The 14,607-nt window shown below is 44.5% G+C and overlaps 1 protein-coding gene across 3 annotated transcripts in view; it reads left to right on the forward strand.

Moving 5' to 3' along the window:
* The window catches only part of LOC129705222 (RNA-binding Raly-like protein), a 546,381-nt gene that overhangs the window by 501,971 nt on the left and 29,803 nt on the right, over positions 1-14,607 (forward strand). For all 3 annotated transcript variants that reach the window (XM_055648693.1, XM_055648694.1, XM_055648695.1), the window contains 2 exons: positions 1,637-1,797; positions 10,878-10,991. In XM_055648693.1, coding sequence (XP_055504668.1) covers positions 1,637-1,797; positions 10,878-10,991 — 275 coding nt within the window. The remainder of the gene's footprint in view (positions 1-1,636; positions 1,798-10,877; positions 10,992-14,607) is intronic.

Below are 14,607 nucleotides of genomic sequence, written 5' to 3' on the forward strand. Positions count from 1 at the left end.
TCTTATAGAGGTGTACAAAGTCATGAGAGTATTTTGCCCAGCATAGGGGAATTGAGAACCAAGAGGACATTGGTTTAAGGCGAGGGGGGGAATAATTAATAGGAACCTGAGGGGTAACTATTTTTACACAAAGGGTGGTGGAAGTTTCCCTCATCTGGGCTGGATTTGAACCAGGTGTCAAATGAGCAGTGTCGGATTTAAGGCACTCGGTGAAGTCTGAGTGTACTGGACATGCTCTTTCGGACAACTCGATTCTGTGTACAGGAGACACAAAAGACTGCAGATGCTGGAATTAGAATCAAAAATAAACTGCTGGAGAAACTCAACAGGTCACCCATTTACGCTAATCCCACATTAATCCCATTTTTATTTCTTACCACATTCCCATTCATTTCCCCAGTTTCTACCATTCACCTACACACGAGGGAATAATTTACAGTGGACACTTAACCCATCAATCTGCACATCTTTGGGATGTGAGAGTAAACCAGGACACCGGAGGGAAAACCATGTGCCACAGGGAGAGAGTACAAACTTCACACAGACAGCACCCGGGGTCAGGATTGAACCCGGATCTCTGGTACCGTGTGGCAATGGCTGTTTTAGCTGCACCATCATGCCAGCCATTTTTCTTGTCAGACTCAGTGTGGAACATGAGGTGATCTGAAAGCATCCAAGCAGTTTAAATATTTTCCTTTGCATATGATTTTGGAAATTCAGACAAAAGGTGCTGGACATCTGAGTCACAGTAAAATTCCAATAATCCGGCATCGATCGTTCAGAAATCTCAACAGTGCCACATCTGGTTCACACATTAGTCTGCAGTGTGAGCCGGGTGTGTGGTCAGAGCTGACACCGGGATATGCAGCCGAGGACAGGGCTGGGAAACACAGGGTTTGTGGCCAGTAGTGAGCTGAAATACACTGGGTTGTATTTCCTGCTCCCTTTAAACTCACCAAATTCACTGGTAAACTTATTTTGCTATTGTATAACCGGTTAAAAAATTGTGAAATTAAAGTGTGCAGAAGTAATGTTCTATAGTCGAATAAAATAGAACATTTCCCCTTAGTCCCAGGCAGGTGGGACTAAGGGGAAAAAAATTTTGTTCGGCACGAACTTGTAGGGCCGAGATGGCCTGTTTCCGTGCTGTAATTGTTATATGGTTATATGGAAATCTGTCATCAGCAGCACCAAAGTCTAAAGGGTGCCAGCTTATCCGAGTGTTACCGTGCCCAGAAGGGGTGATTCTTGCTTGGGTGACAAGGAATATTTTAACCTTTCATGATGAAAGCTTCAATTGCGTCAATTTATTAAGGTACATTCAGATACATATAAAATGGAGGTAGATAAATATTTGAAAGATTGAGGACAATGGGGAACTGGCACAGAGAGTTGAATCTAGCATTTGAACATATTAAATGACAGGACAGGCATGAGGGGCCGAGTGAACTACCCTGCTCTTACCTTTTTGTGTTTTTGTATATCATGATCTGAGCTGTGACCAACTAATCTTTACAGGCCATGTGGACTGACTACTAATGTTTTTGTTCTCTAGATCAGTGAGAGCCGAGCCTCTTGTTAGGAGGCTCTGCTCGCATTCTGGTGCCTTTGACTCAACTCTGCTTTCCTTTCACAGGATGTACGACTACCACAGAGTACCCCCACCAAGCCGGGCGGTGCCTGCTATCAAACGCCAACGCATCATGGTCCCCATCCCCCGCAGAAGCAAAAGTAGCTTTCCCGTCAAGAGTGGCATACGGACGACTGCGGCTCCAGCCCCAACATCTGGGACAAAATGTGAGGGAATCTGTTTGAACTCTTCCTGTGTAGACTCACTGGTTAGGTTGGCACGGTGCAAGGGATTGCTCAATACTCACAAATACAGCCAGTTGGACGGCACTGGGGAGACGGAGAGTATAGATCCTTCTCTCCTGCCCAAAGGAGAAAAGGAAAGAGAGAAGGTGAATGAAGTTGAGGTTGGTGAACCTGAACTGGTGAAAGGAAAAAACAGAATGTGGAGGTAGAATCAGAGTCATACACACTGAAACAGACCTTTCGGCTCACTACATCTATGCCAGCCATTTGCCTGCAGTAGGACCATACCCTTCAGTGCCTTGCCTATTTAAATGTTAGGCTTAATGGCTCTTAAACGTATTCACTGTATTTAATTCCTCCACCTCCTCTGGTATCACACTCAAGATATCATCCGTTCTCTGTGTAATAAAGTCATCATAAAGTATTATCATCATCATCATAATAATAAAAACGTACATCTCAGGTCCCCTTTAAAACTCCTTCCGCTTATTAAACATATACCCTCTTCTTGCGTTTGACCATGCGCAAGATTTTGAATATCTACCCTACCTCTCATAATCGTATGTACATATCAGGTGCCCCCACGGCCTCTTTCACTCCAGAGTAAATAAGCCCAACCTATCCAAACTCTGTCTATAACGAAAGTCCTCCATGGGACATCGTGCTACACCTCCCCTGCATTCCCCACAGTGCAGTTACAGAGTTGGTATTACTGAAGATCATGTTTCCAGTCGTCGAAGAGTCCAGTCTATGTAAGCCATAGTTCTTGGAGAACAGCTCTGGTCACTTTGTGCACTAGCGCTGTGGCAGGTTGAGCAACATTTTCAGATAGTTAGCTGGCTCTAGTTGGATGATTGATTAATTCTCATTATTTTGAGGATACAGTTAGTTTTATGTTAACCAGATCTGTTTGTTGGTTTGTCTAGATCACGTTGCTTGGTTGGGAAACTCGGTCATTTTGTTAGCTTAGTGAACTTTTCAAGAGATTTAGCTCTTAGGGCTAAAGGAATCAAGGGATATGGGGGAAAAGCCAGAACAGGGTACTGATTTTTGATGATCAGCCATGATCATATTGAATGGTGGTGCTGGATCGAGGGCTGAATGGCCTACTCCTGCACCTATTTTCTATGGTTCTATGTTTACTTCCTGTCAATTGGTTCATTAGATCTTGTCTTTGGATGACTAGTGGCTGTCATTTGACTCACTCAAGCAGGTTTGTCGAGCTCCTGTCCATTGGTTAATGTAGCTCCATGAGGTTGATTTACCAGCTACTGCTGGATGGTTCCCTAGTTCTGTTGGTTAGTTTCTTTCATTCAAGTCAGTTGGTTTGCATGACTGTTTGCAGTTCATTGAATTAACCTGCCTGTTGGTTAATCTACCTCTTATTTGATTGGTTGGCTTAAAACGATCCCTGTTGGTTGATTGCCAAGCTCCTATTGGTTAGTTACTGAGCTCATGTCAGTTGGTTCGGCAAAGATAGACACAAATTGCTGGAGTAACTCAGCGAGACAGGCAGCATTTCTGGAGAGAAGGAATGGGTGATGTTTTGGGTCGAGACCTTCTCGCCAGAGATGCTGCCTGTCATGCTGAGTTACTCCAGCATTTTGTGTCTATCTTCAGTGTAAACCAGCATCTGCAGTTCCTTCCTGCACAGTTGGCTCAGCAAGCTCCAATGAGTCAGTTGATGAGCTTGTGTTGGTTTGTGTGTTTCAGTTGGGTAGTTTATTGACTCCCCTCAGTTGTTAGGCAAGTTCCTGGTGGTCAGTTGCAGGAGCTCCTCTTATTTGTCAGTTGATGTGAGATATTTTTTTGGATGGTGGATTAGCTCTGGTCATTTGTTTGATTGGCCCTGGTAAGTAGGTTTGATCAGCTTCTGTTAACTGGTAAATGAGCTCCTATTCTAGCTCCTGGTTTAATCACTTCCGCTGGTTCATTGGTGACTATGGAGCAGCTGTGTGATTACCCGGCTTTGGGAACTGGCTGCTGCTCGATGGCCGTTCCTGGAGCAATCATTTAAATAAAACTGCAGATGCTAGAAATCTGAAATAAAAATAGTGTAAAGTGAGGTCCCCATACCGTACTGGGGACTTTCAGCAAGTTGGGCAGCATCTGTTGGAAGAGAAAGAGAGTTAAACTATCAAGTCTGTGAACCTTTATCAGAACTGGGAAAGAGAGATGCTCATGTTAAAATATTTTCAAATGTTTTTACACAAGATCTTTTCTCATATAAGACTATCTAAAACTGGGATCACTGTCTAACAAATAATAGGTCGCCTGTTTAAGTCGGAAACGAGGTGACTTTTTTCACTCTGATGATGACACGGTAGAAGCAGAGTCGTTAAAAATGTTTTGGTCAATTATAGTGGGAGGGTTGGGTGATGTAAGGTTGGGTGTATCGTATAATCAATGATGGATTCTGATCAGCAGTGAGAGGTCATGTCAGCTGGCAACCCTGTGCTCTTCCCCCATTTATCAGAAGGTCTTCTCTTCCTGCTGTGGCTGTCCCTCACTGGGAGCAACGAGGTTTCTTTTCTCTACCAAATGGCGCCCACAAGGCATCAGATTGAGACTTAGTTTGTGAACAAACTCTTACATTAGCCAATGTGATCGGTGTGATTTAATGCGGGAAGATACAAGAATGCAGGAAAATGGGTGCATGAGCAAGCCTGAGCCTGCCCCCCTGTTCAATATGATCATGGCTGATCTAACTCATCCTCCCCACCGGTTCCCCATGGTCCTTAAACCCTAATCTTTTAAACTTTTATATCTTCCTCCACCTTAAATGACTCGAATGATCCACTCACTGGGAAAATAATTCCACAGATTTGCCCCACTTGTAGCACAGACATTTTGACATGATTCCATTTGAAATGGCCAGTGCCCTTGTAACTACATCCCTTCATTCATGACTCTCTCACTGATGGAAATATATCAGCATCTATCCTGCCATGTTCCCTCAGGATCTTGTATGTTTCAGTAAAATCAACCCCATTCTTTTCAACTCGTAAGTGTGCCAGACTGCGAGAGTGAGCCACCCAGTCCCTGGGAGAGCAGTTAATTCAGAGCCCGTGTTCTTAAATTTAACATGTCATTTGATAATTCAATGCTAAAGTACACAAAACCATTTACACGAGTCAAGAATGTTTTATTGTCATATGTTCCTAAACGGAACAATGAAATTCTTACTTGCAGCAGCACAGCAAGATTGCAAACGATTGGCAGCCCCGCCAACAGCCTGTCTTTTTTTTGTGTTTTTTAAATTTTTAGTGTGTGTTAAAAGTTTGTGTAAATGTAATGTTCTCCGGTTTGTTTTATGTGGGGGAGGGGGTGGCTGGGGGAAACTTTTTTTCAGTTTCTTACCTTGCCAGAGATGCGATTACTTTCTGGATTGCATCTCCGGTCACTCTGCGGCCTACCATCAATGGATCTTGAGGCCTCCTCGGACTGACCTTGAGCCCTACCGCGGGGTGCAGACTTAACATTGGAGCCGATCCCTTGCCTGGGATCCCTCCAACTGCGGACTTTAGCACCGTGAGCTCGCAATCTCGGGAGCAACCGTGGATGGCGGGAGTTCCAGCAGCCCCGACCCAGGGTCCGATCGCCAGCGCGGGGGAGCTGACATCCCCCCCCCCCCCCCCCCCCATCAATGCAGGAGCTGATCGACCTAATGTGGAGGGCCCGACCACCGGCTACGGAGTCAAGATCGTCCCGTCAACGGAGGACTCGAGGCCCCCGACCACAGGAGAACAATGAAGGGAAGAGATTTTAACATTTTTTCGCCTTCCATCAGAGTGAGTAATGTGGAGGAGTCACTGTGGTGGATGTTTATATCAAAATGTGTTTTGTGTGTTCCGTTGCTTTTTATTTATATGACTGACTTGGCAAATGAAATTCCTCGTATATTGCAAAACATACTTGGCTAATAAAGTATTATTGTGATTGTAATATAATAAACAAGCAAAATAAATAAATAAGAACAATAGTGCAAAAACAGATCAAAGCCCAACGTCCCTAGTGCAACCACGGCAGTTCATTGTTCGGAGTTTAATTGGAGTTCATAAGAGTTTAATAACCTGATGGTTGTTGGGAATAAACTGTTCCTGAACCTGGCTGTTACAGTTTTCAGATTCTTATACCTTCTTCCTGGTGGCATGAGTGAAATAAGAGTGTGGTCAGGGCAGTGTGGGCATTGGCTGCATTTTTGAGACAGCGCCCCTGAAAGATCCATTCAATGGTGGGAAGGTCAGTACCTATGATGGACCAGGTAATCTCCTTCATTTCAGGGCATTCGAGTTGCTGAACCAGGCAGTGATGCAACATCATAACTGCCTTCTTCCTTCCCCGTTGAATCAGCAACACAATGCTGAAACTGTGGCACTTCAGATTTACTCAGGCTGCATAATTGAAATGGGAATTTAAGAGGCTTAATTAGAAGCTCCTGTGCACTTGCAGAGAAAGCAGATGGTGCGTTCATTAAATGTTCGCTTTCATGCATGTGTTTTTTTTTTTGGAGAAATCTATTATGAAATGCAATTATACAAAATTAATAGCGCATAGCAAAATAAGGAAAAGTCAGCTATTTTTTATTTAGCTGCTTTCAAGTAAACTAATGTTTAACACTTTAAGCGCAGTGGTGTTTGAAGTAAAGGAGGGAATGAGTACTTAAACCAAGGTGAAGTCTACAGTCGGCAGTGGAAGTTGACAATATGTTGCCTGTGTTTGAATTGCATCAGTGAACCGAGCCATCCCCATAGAGCAAGTTACCAGGGCACCACTTACTTTTCCCAGTTGCTACAGAAGCTTTGCCTCAGCAAAACCCGAGAAGATCTGTAACTGGAGCGACCTTGAGAAAAGTTTTTATTTTCTCAAACAGCTGTTTTCACATCTCTTCTAATTTGATACAGCCTAAAGGAAAATGTTTAAGACAAATGAAAAGAATGTATTGGTATAAAGCCTTCGATACTTGTTCTTCCAGATGTGCCTGGAGAGTTGTCTTAATTCCTGGAGATTGGTATCTGCACAAGCTGGCTAGATGAGGGCCACACTGTGAGATTCCACAAACCTGGCCCTCTCTACCCCCGCCCCCATACATCCCAGTTGAGGAGAGGCTTCGATACCCTCTTGCCTGGACTTCCTGATCTAGGGAGAATCCGATGGGATTATCCCCTTCCAACTCAGCCTCTGATGATGCTCCAAGCCTGTTGGAAGTAAGTGGCTGGCGTACGCTTCTGACGACCCTGGGCAGCGGGCAGTAGGAATTGCTCCTGGTGCCGACCGACAAGAGGTGGATGGTGATACCAGCTCTGAAGCAATAAGGATACATTTGTTTTGCTCCCTTTACTGAGTTGAATCTGCCAGTTTTGTAGTGAAGTGTCTCACGTTGTCCTCATCGATCACTTTGCCCCAGGCAAAGCTCTGCTTTGAGTTTGATTTCTCATCCTTCAATGGCATTCCCAGTGCTGGGCATCACCAGCACACTATGATATTCTATGGGTAGAACTGCACTGGACGTTGATGGAATATAATGTGAGTAAATGCTTCTGTCACAACTCCACTGGACAACACAAGTTTCAGCCTTCTACATCTTCAATGTAATAATAATAATAATACATTTTATTTAATGGGCGCCTTTCAGACATCTCAAGGACACCTTGCATAGTAATCGGAATAAACACATATAATCGGAATAAAACAAGTAAAAAAGACATCACAGAGACACAAATTAAAAACAGAATTCAATCCAAAAACAGAAAATCAAAAACACAGTGTGAAGAGAGAGCAACGGCAGCCAAAGCGCGCCAGCGTCCACGCTCTCTTCACGGCAGCCATCTTGGACACAGACCTACAGGACTACAATTAGACAAAAAAATCATACCACTGTGGGGGAAGGCACAATGTCCAGTCCCCACCCCATGTTCACCCCAAAGTCAGGCCTATTGAGGCCACCGCAATTGCCTCTACGGAGGCCCGATGTCCCTGGCCGTTCTCACCGGGTGATCTTGCCCCGGCATCGGGTGAGTCCTTTCGGCGGCTGAGCCACCTGGAACGGCCGCTTCATGGTTGGAGCCCGCGGCTGCCGAAGCCGACAAGGCCGCGCCGGTTTGGAGCTCCCAGGCTCCCGATGAAAAAGTCGGTTCCGCTCCGCAGCCCGGAGATGTTGCTCTCGACGGTCCAGCTCGCCAGAGCTCCAGCGCGTCGCTCCAGCTCCAGGCAAGGCATCGCCCGCTCCGCTCCAACGCTGTGCCGCTGCCGAGGCAGTGGGCGGTCCCAGCCAGGAAACGGCGCTCCAAGCCCGCAGGTAGGCCACGAGGCCGGGTCGACGGGCAGCCCGGAGAAAAGGCTGCCACGCCGACCAGGTAGGGACCTAGAAATAAAGTTACACCTACCCCCCACATTAAAAGACCATATCCCCTACAAACAAAAAAACAGGACTCACTAAAAACTATTTAAAAAAAATGAATTTAAAACGGACGGCTGCTGGCTAGCAGCCGTTCACCAAGATGGCTCCTCCTCCTTAATGTAGATAGAATATGGACAAACTTGTGATCTTGAAGGTGGCTATTCGGCCATTTAACCTATGTCTGCTCTCAGAGTGTTCCATCAATCCCATTCCCTCACATACTTCCTGTAACCTATTCTCTCCCATCTACATCAACAACCTGATTCCTCTGCCACTAATCTGCACGAGGGACCATCTACAGCAGCCAACTGCATGCATTCAGGATGTGGGGGGAAACCAGAGCATCAGGATAAAATCCCCAAGGCCTCAAGGGGTAGGGGCAGTTGGGGGTTAGTCATGCAAACTCCAAACCGGCAGCATCGTCGCTCAGGATTGAACCCATGAGGCAGCGGCACTCCCTGCTGCACCCACACTCTGCCCAACACTTGCTTTCAACAGAAGTAGACCATGTTAGAGACGTAACAGGTTTTAAACCAAACAGATTTTAATTGAAAATTTCAAGTAAACCTCTACTTCAAGCTGTTTTCTCATTTCCCTGAAAAGTGGAATGCAATTTATTTTAAGGGCCATTAATTTTATCACCTGGGTTGTGGCCCATTGAAAGCGAGGGAGGAAACAAACCCATCTGTTTAGCTTTAACCCGATATCTCAGAGTTGCAACAATTATGTTGGACACCCAGTATCCTGCCAACATGAATTAAATCACTCTAGTGCATCTTTAATTGGAGTTGAAGGGAAGCTCCAGGCAACAGAAAATAGCCGGCCATTGTGAAGTACTGAACCGCATGCTCCTTTGAAAAATTATTGAGCTGTCAGTTGTTTCGTTGTCCATGAAACTGTGCCAATAGCTTCATTTTGACTGGGGAAACACGGGAGATACATAACAAATGTAATCCAACTCGTGGTTGCTAATAAAGAGTATACCATTTAACCAAGAGAGTTGGAGGTTTGAATTGCGTTCAGTCAATTTTAGGCCGTTACCCTGTTCTCTCCAGTTAGCTAAAGCATGCATGATCAGAGAAGGAAAATTCCCCAATGGGACTCAATTCAGTGTCCTTTCTGGGGGCAGTGAGTGAGGGTGGTATTAAGTAGAGTGTGCATGATGCCACCCATTCCCAGAAAAGTTGGAAACACACATTCTCTGAACTGACATACAAAGAGTAGTCACTCTTTGAAAGTGAGCCTACAAAAGTTTGTTCCTTTAAAGAGGTCCACTTCCAGGTCACAGGCCTACCCCACTAAATCTCACAACCTTGAGGAGAAGGGTTGACAGATTGTATCCCTGTAAGTTTCAATGCTTTGAGTTGAGAAGTTCACAGACACTATCCCAGGAATTTTTTGTGCCATTTGTCGAAGGATTCACTGACTCTATCAAATTTATGTCCGGGCCTTTCAGAAAAAGGTAACTTTCTAAAATAAAGTCCGTCCCTTTCCATAAGATGTTGCTTAACTAGGAGTGGTTCAGAGCTTAGACTAATAAAGGCATGTTCTTCCTTCAGATCAATCCACAATTTGCAATGTTACATTTATTGTTTTTAAGACCTGTGTCGAATTCCTTTTATCCGCATGATTATTATTCAGATGTTAATACATAATGTTACCTTATAATGGTGTTTGCTGTATAGTTGAGGAAGACATTGTGGGGAGTTAGATAGAGCTCTAGGGGCTAGTGGAATCAAGGGATATGGAGAGAAGGCAGGCACGGATTATTGATTGGGGACGATCAGCCATGATCGCAATGAATGTGCTGGCTCGAAGGGCCGAATGGCTTCCTCCTGCACCTATTTTCTATGTTTCTATGAGACAAACAGAATTGAGAATGCACAAGAAGAATGGAATGAAGATTAATTTTTCTCCGAGTTGGTAGTTACATGCAAGAGGTGGCAACAAGATTCATCCCTACACTCTGACTCCTTGTAAAATAAATCAAATGTTTATTCTTAACTCTGCTCCATTCATGCCATATACCACTTCCGCAATAGTCATGTCGGCATTATTGTTGTAAGGTGAGCCCCGCGGGCAAGTACTTGCCCTTATGTTCATGTAACTGCGCTGCTGGAGATGTTTTGGCCCAGTGGAGATGGTTCTTGGTTTGGGTGGGAAGGGACGAGTTGACCAGGCAGTTACGGAGGGAACGGTCTCTGCGGAAAGCAGAAAGGGGAGGAGATGGGAAGATATGGCCAGTAGTGGGATCCCTTTGGAGGTGGCGAAAATGTTGGAGGATTATGTGTTCTATACGACGGCTGAAGGGGTGGAAGGTGAGGACAAGGGGGACTCTGTCCTTGTTACGAGAGGGGGGAGGGGGGAGTGAGAACAGAGCTGCGGGATATTGAGGAGACCCAAGTGGGAGCCTCACTATAGATTCTCTCCATGGATCCTGTCTGTGGGTGTTGGACTTTGCAATAAAATGAAGTCCATTTACTATCAAGGCAAGGCAAGGCAACTTTATTTATATAGCACATTTCATACACGAGGCAGACTCAAAGTGCTTCACATAAAAACATGTCATACAATAAAATGAAATAATAAAATGAAATAAAATAGAAGACTATTATGAAGGTAACTCACCGCGGAATTTGCTGCCTTTTTTTTTGTTTTTCAGTGAAAGCTGATGACCTGCAGACAATAAAGAAGGAGCTCACTCAGATAAAGTATCGTATTGATGGCTTGTTGGACAGCTTGGAGAGAATGGAGAAGCAGCACAAAGTTCCGACTGGTGAGCAAGGGAGCACAAGTCATGTTACTCACAACAATCTGCTTTACCTGTTGTGTTGTTGGTCAAGGTTTGTTGCGAACACTGTGGTGGCGAAGTTGAGACAGAGGGGAGAAAAGGAATATTTAAATCAGGAGCCTGCAAAAATTATTTTGTTATCCAAAATCAGTTGCACATGAGTGGACAGGGTTGCTCCACTCCTATCACCGGCCTCTGCCCCAACAGTAACTGGTGAATCTGACTGAAGAATTCATTTCATGTTTGCATGCCATTTAATTTCAATCCAACCCACCTCTTCTTTGATAACATTTTTCCTATCGATTTATTTGTGTTCCTTGGTATTCCTCATTTCTGAATAGATTCTTTCTTTTGTTTTGCCGAGCAACCTGTTGGAGATAGCCTTGTCTTTGGTCGTGTGTTTCAGAATATGGAGCTATCATTTCCATGGTGCCCTTTCTCAAACTGCTTGCATTATTGTGCTTGGCCTTAGCTTTGACATCAATAACTATTCCAACTGTGCTTTAGTCACATGGTCTCAGATGCTCAGCACAAAATTACAATCGCTGTGGATTGTTAAACGCCGTGTCCAACCTGCCCTTTCTCAACCTGCATCTCTAAACCAAACTAAAACAGCTCGGATAACCTTGGCCCATTTGCCTGCATTACACGCTTCCTAGGGACGAACTGTCCCCTCGAATTGTGAGATTGAGGTCAGACTCCCTATCCTTCTTTCCATTTCCAGTACCTTTTTTTGACGCTAAGTGCTAAACCTGAGGACCTTTTTGCTGATTTGAACAATAGATTGAAACTGACGCTCATTTCACTTTGCACCCTTCAAACAAAGAAAGTATAATTCTCAATCTGTTAGTCTGTAGTTTAACCCAGTTCCCGCTTCAAGTGTAATTGACATAAACTCAAAGAAAGGCACAGCTAATGCAAGAAACAACTTCAGTGTCGTCATTTCCATTAAGCCCCATTATGTGCACATACATTGCACACTTAATTCTATTCCACAGCACCAAGTACATATATGTTGTCTATATCACTTGGATTTTTTCAAAAGCCAAAGCATCTCTGCATTTACATCAGCAGGCTGTTTTATTTGTATCAGTTCCAATGTGTTATCGGATAGAGCAACTTGAGGTTTGGTATCGTGCCATTGCACAACATGCATGACGCTATTCATTCATCCCTCCCATTTGCTTCCGGAAGATATGATCCCGGTATCTTTTCCATCCAAAGTTCCCTTGCCATAGCAGGACAAACAGAATTTGCAAAGCTGTTGATGGATGTTTGCAGAGTTTAAGAGGACATGGTGTGGTAGTTTCACACGCCCTGCGTGAAGATTCACTGGAGACGCACTGGAATGAAAGCTGTTGTATTAAATACGTACTGGTAAATGCTGACAGTGCATCCCACATTGTAACACCGGCTGTTGGCATTCCTGAAAATCTGCTGCAATATCTCCTTGACCTTGAGTTTATCTCCATCAATGATCAAGTTGTTAATCTTGCACGGGGGTCAATAAGGGGCGGGAATGGCATTTGTCAACAACACAAGGCGGCACTTCATTCTTCTCTGTCAGATATTATTTGCTTGCTTTGGGTTCTTTTGCTTGGGCAGTACTATCCTTTTGTGACCTTGTATGTCTCAAACCTCTGCCGCAGGGGAGTCCAGGTGTCACCATCTCTTGACTCGGGGCTGGGAATGTTAATGGGGAGGATTAAAATCCCATTCCAGTTTTGTGAGCAAAAAGGCACAAAGGTGTATACAGTTGTGTGATATTGAGGCCATCTCACTCTCATAATGCCAAATGGGCACACGTTTGAAACATCAGAGCTCACACAGAAATGCCCGAGTACTCCTGCCTGATGAAGTTGAGCAAAGAGAACTTACTGTTTTGCCGACGGCCTTTGCTCCTGAAAACTCTGGAATCCTTAAGTTATGCTGCAGTTGTGTAAAACTTTACTTCAACTGCATTTGGAGTATAGTGTGCAGTTCAGGTTGCCCCCATTGTGGGATGCATGTAGAGGCTTTGGAGATGGTGCTGAAGAGGTTTATCAGAATGCTGCCTGGATTGGAGGATATTGATTATCAGAAAAGGTGGGACAAATTTGGGTAGTTCTCTCTGGAGCTTCAGAGCCTGAGGAGCAACCAGATGGTAGTTCACAGAATGATAATAGACATAGATAGGTAGAGTCTTTATCACAGGAAGGGAATGTCTAATACTAGAGGGCATAGCTAAGAGGTGAAATTATGAACGTTTAAAGAAGATTTCAGCGGGAAGTGTTTTCACAGAGTGGTCGATGCCTGGAATATGCTGCCAGGAGAAGTGAAAGGGGATATAGCATTTAAGAGTAATTTAGACAACACATGAATAGGAAGGGCTACATACCATACACAGGCGGATGGGATTGGTTTGATTTGCATGATCAGCATAGACATGGCGGGCTGAAGGATTTCTGTGCTCACCATTTAATGTTTCTATGTTTGGTTTAGTCTAGTTTAGAGATACAGTGCGGACTCAGGCCCTTCGGCTCACTGAGTCTGCACCGACCAGCGGTCCCCACACATTAACATAACCCTACACACTCTAGAGACAATTTTTACATTTATACCAAGCCAATTAACCTACAAACCCGTATATCTTTGAAGCGGGCAAGGAAACTGAATCTCGGAAAAAATTCCACGCGGTCACGGGGAGAATGTACAAACTGAGCTGACTGCACCCGTAGTCGGGATTGAACCTATGTCTCTATCACTCTAAACGCTGCAAGGAATCAACTTTACCGCTGCACTAACGTGCTTGTCCCTCGTACCCACAGCCAGAGTCCAATTGTGATTTAGCCACTCACCATGAGACCCCTGATCCAGAACGATTGGTGCCCCTGATCCAGAGGGATTGGTTCCCCTGATACAGAGCACCACAACCCTACTCAAGAACTAAAGGGTCCTATTCCTGATGCCCTATAACCTTATTCTAGACCCCCTAAGACCTCAACCAGAACATCGACGTATTCTTAATAGAGGCCCCAATTTCATTGCACTCATTCATCGGGGTCTCACTAACACTCTCTGTTTCTTTTATCTGGCAGTGACAAGCTCAGTGGCAGCATCTTGACATCCTTTGCCAGCCAAGTCCGTCAGTCCCTCCCAGTGCCAAATCCTGAGCTGTGGTTTCATTGCTTCTGTATGGACAGTGTATTGAAAACTCCGCCATTAAAGACACACCCCAAAAACTACTCTTGCAACATAACAGGCAATCTGAATTATCTTTGTTATTTAGGAACATGGGAATAAAAATATCCCAAAGTTAAACACAGCCAGTTTTAACTATTTGATTGGGGTCTTGGAAACTGAACCACATAAGTTAATTTGTGAATTTGGTTTAGGAATTCAAATGTGGTCCAATTTTTGAAAGCTCCTTCAGAATATTGCCAAATTCCAGGAACTACTTATTCGCAATCTGTGTAGGGTATTGCTGCAGCTTGGTAATTTAGTAGTTTGGCATACGGCCCAGTAACAATCATACTATACATAATCACAATCATAAGCCTGGTAGCCCAATGATCTGGGTGCCTGTCTGTAACTCCCACCCCTCTGCAGTCCACTCAACGTT

The sequence above is a fragment of the Leucoraja erinacea genome, chromosome 17, assembly GCF_028641065.1.
Source record: "Leucoraja erinacea ecotype New England chromosome 17, Leri_hhj_1, whole genome shotgun sequence".
NCBI lineage: Eukaryota > Metazoa > Chordata > Chondrichthyes > Rajiformes > Rajidae > Leucoraja > Leucoraja erinaceus.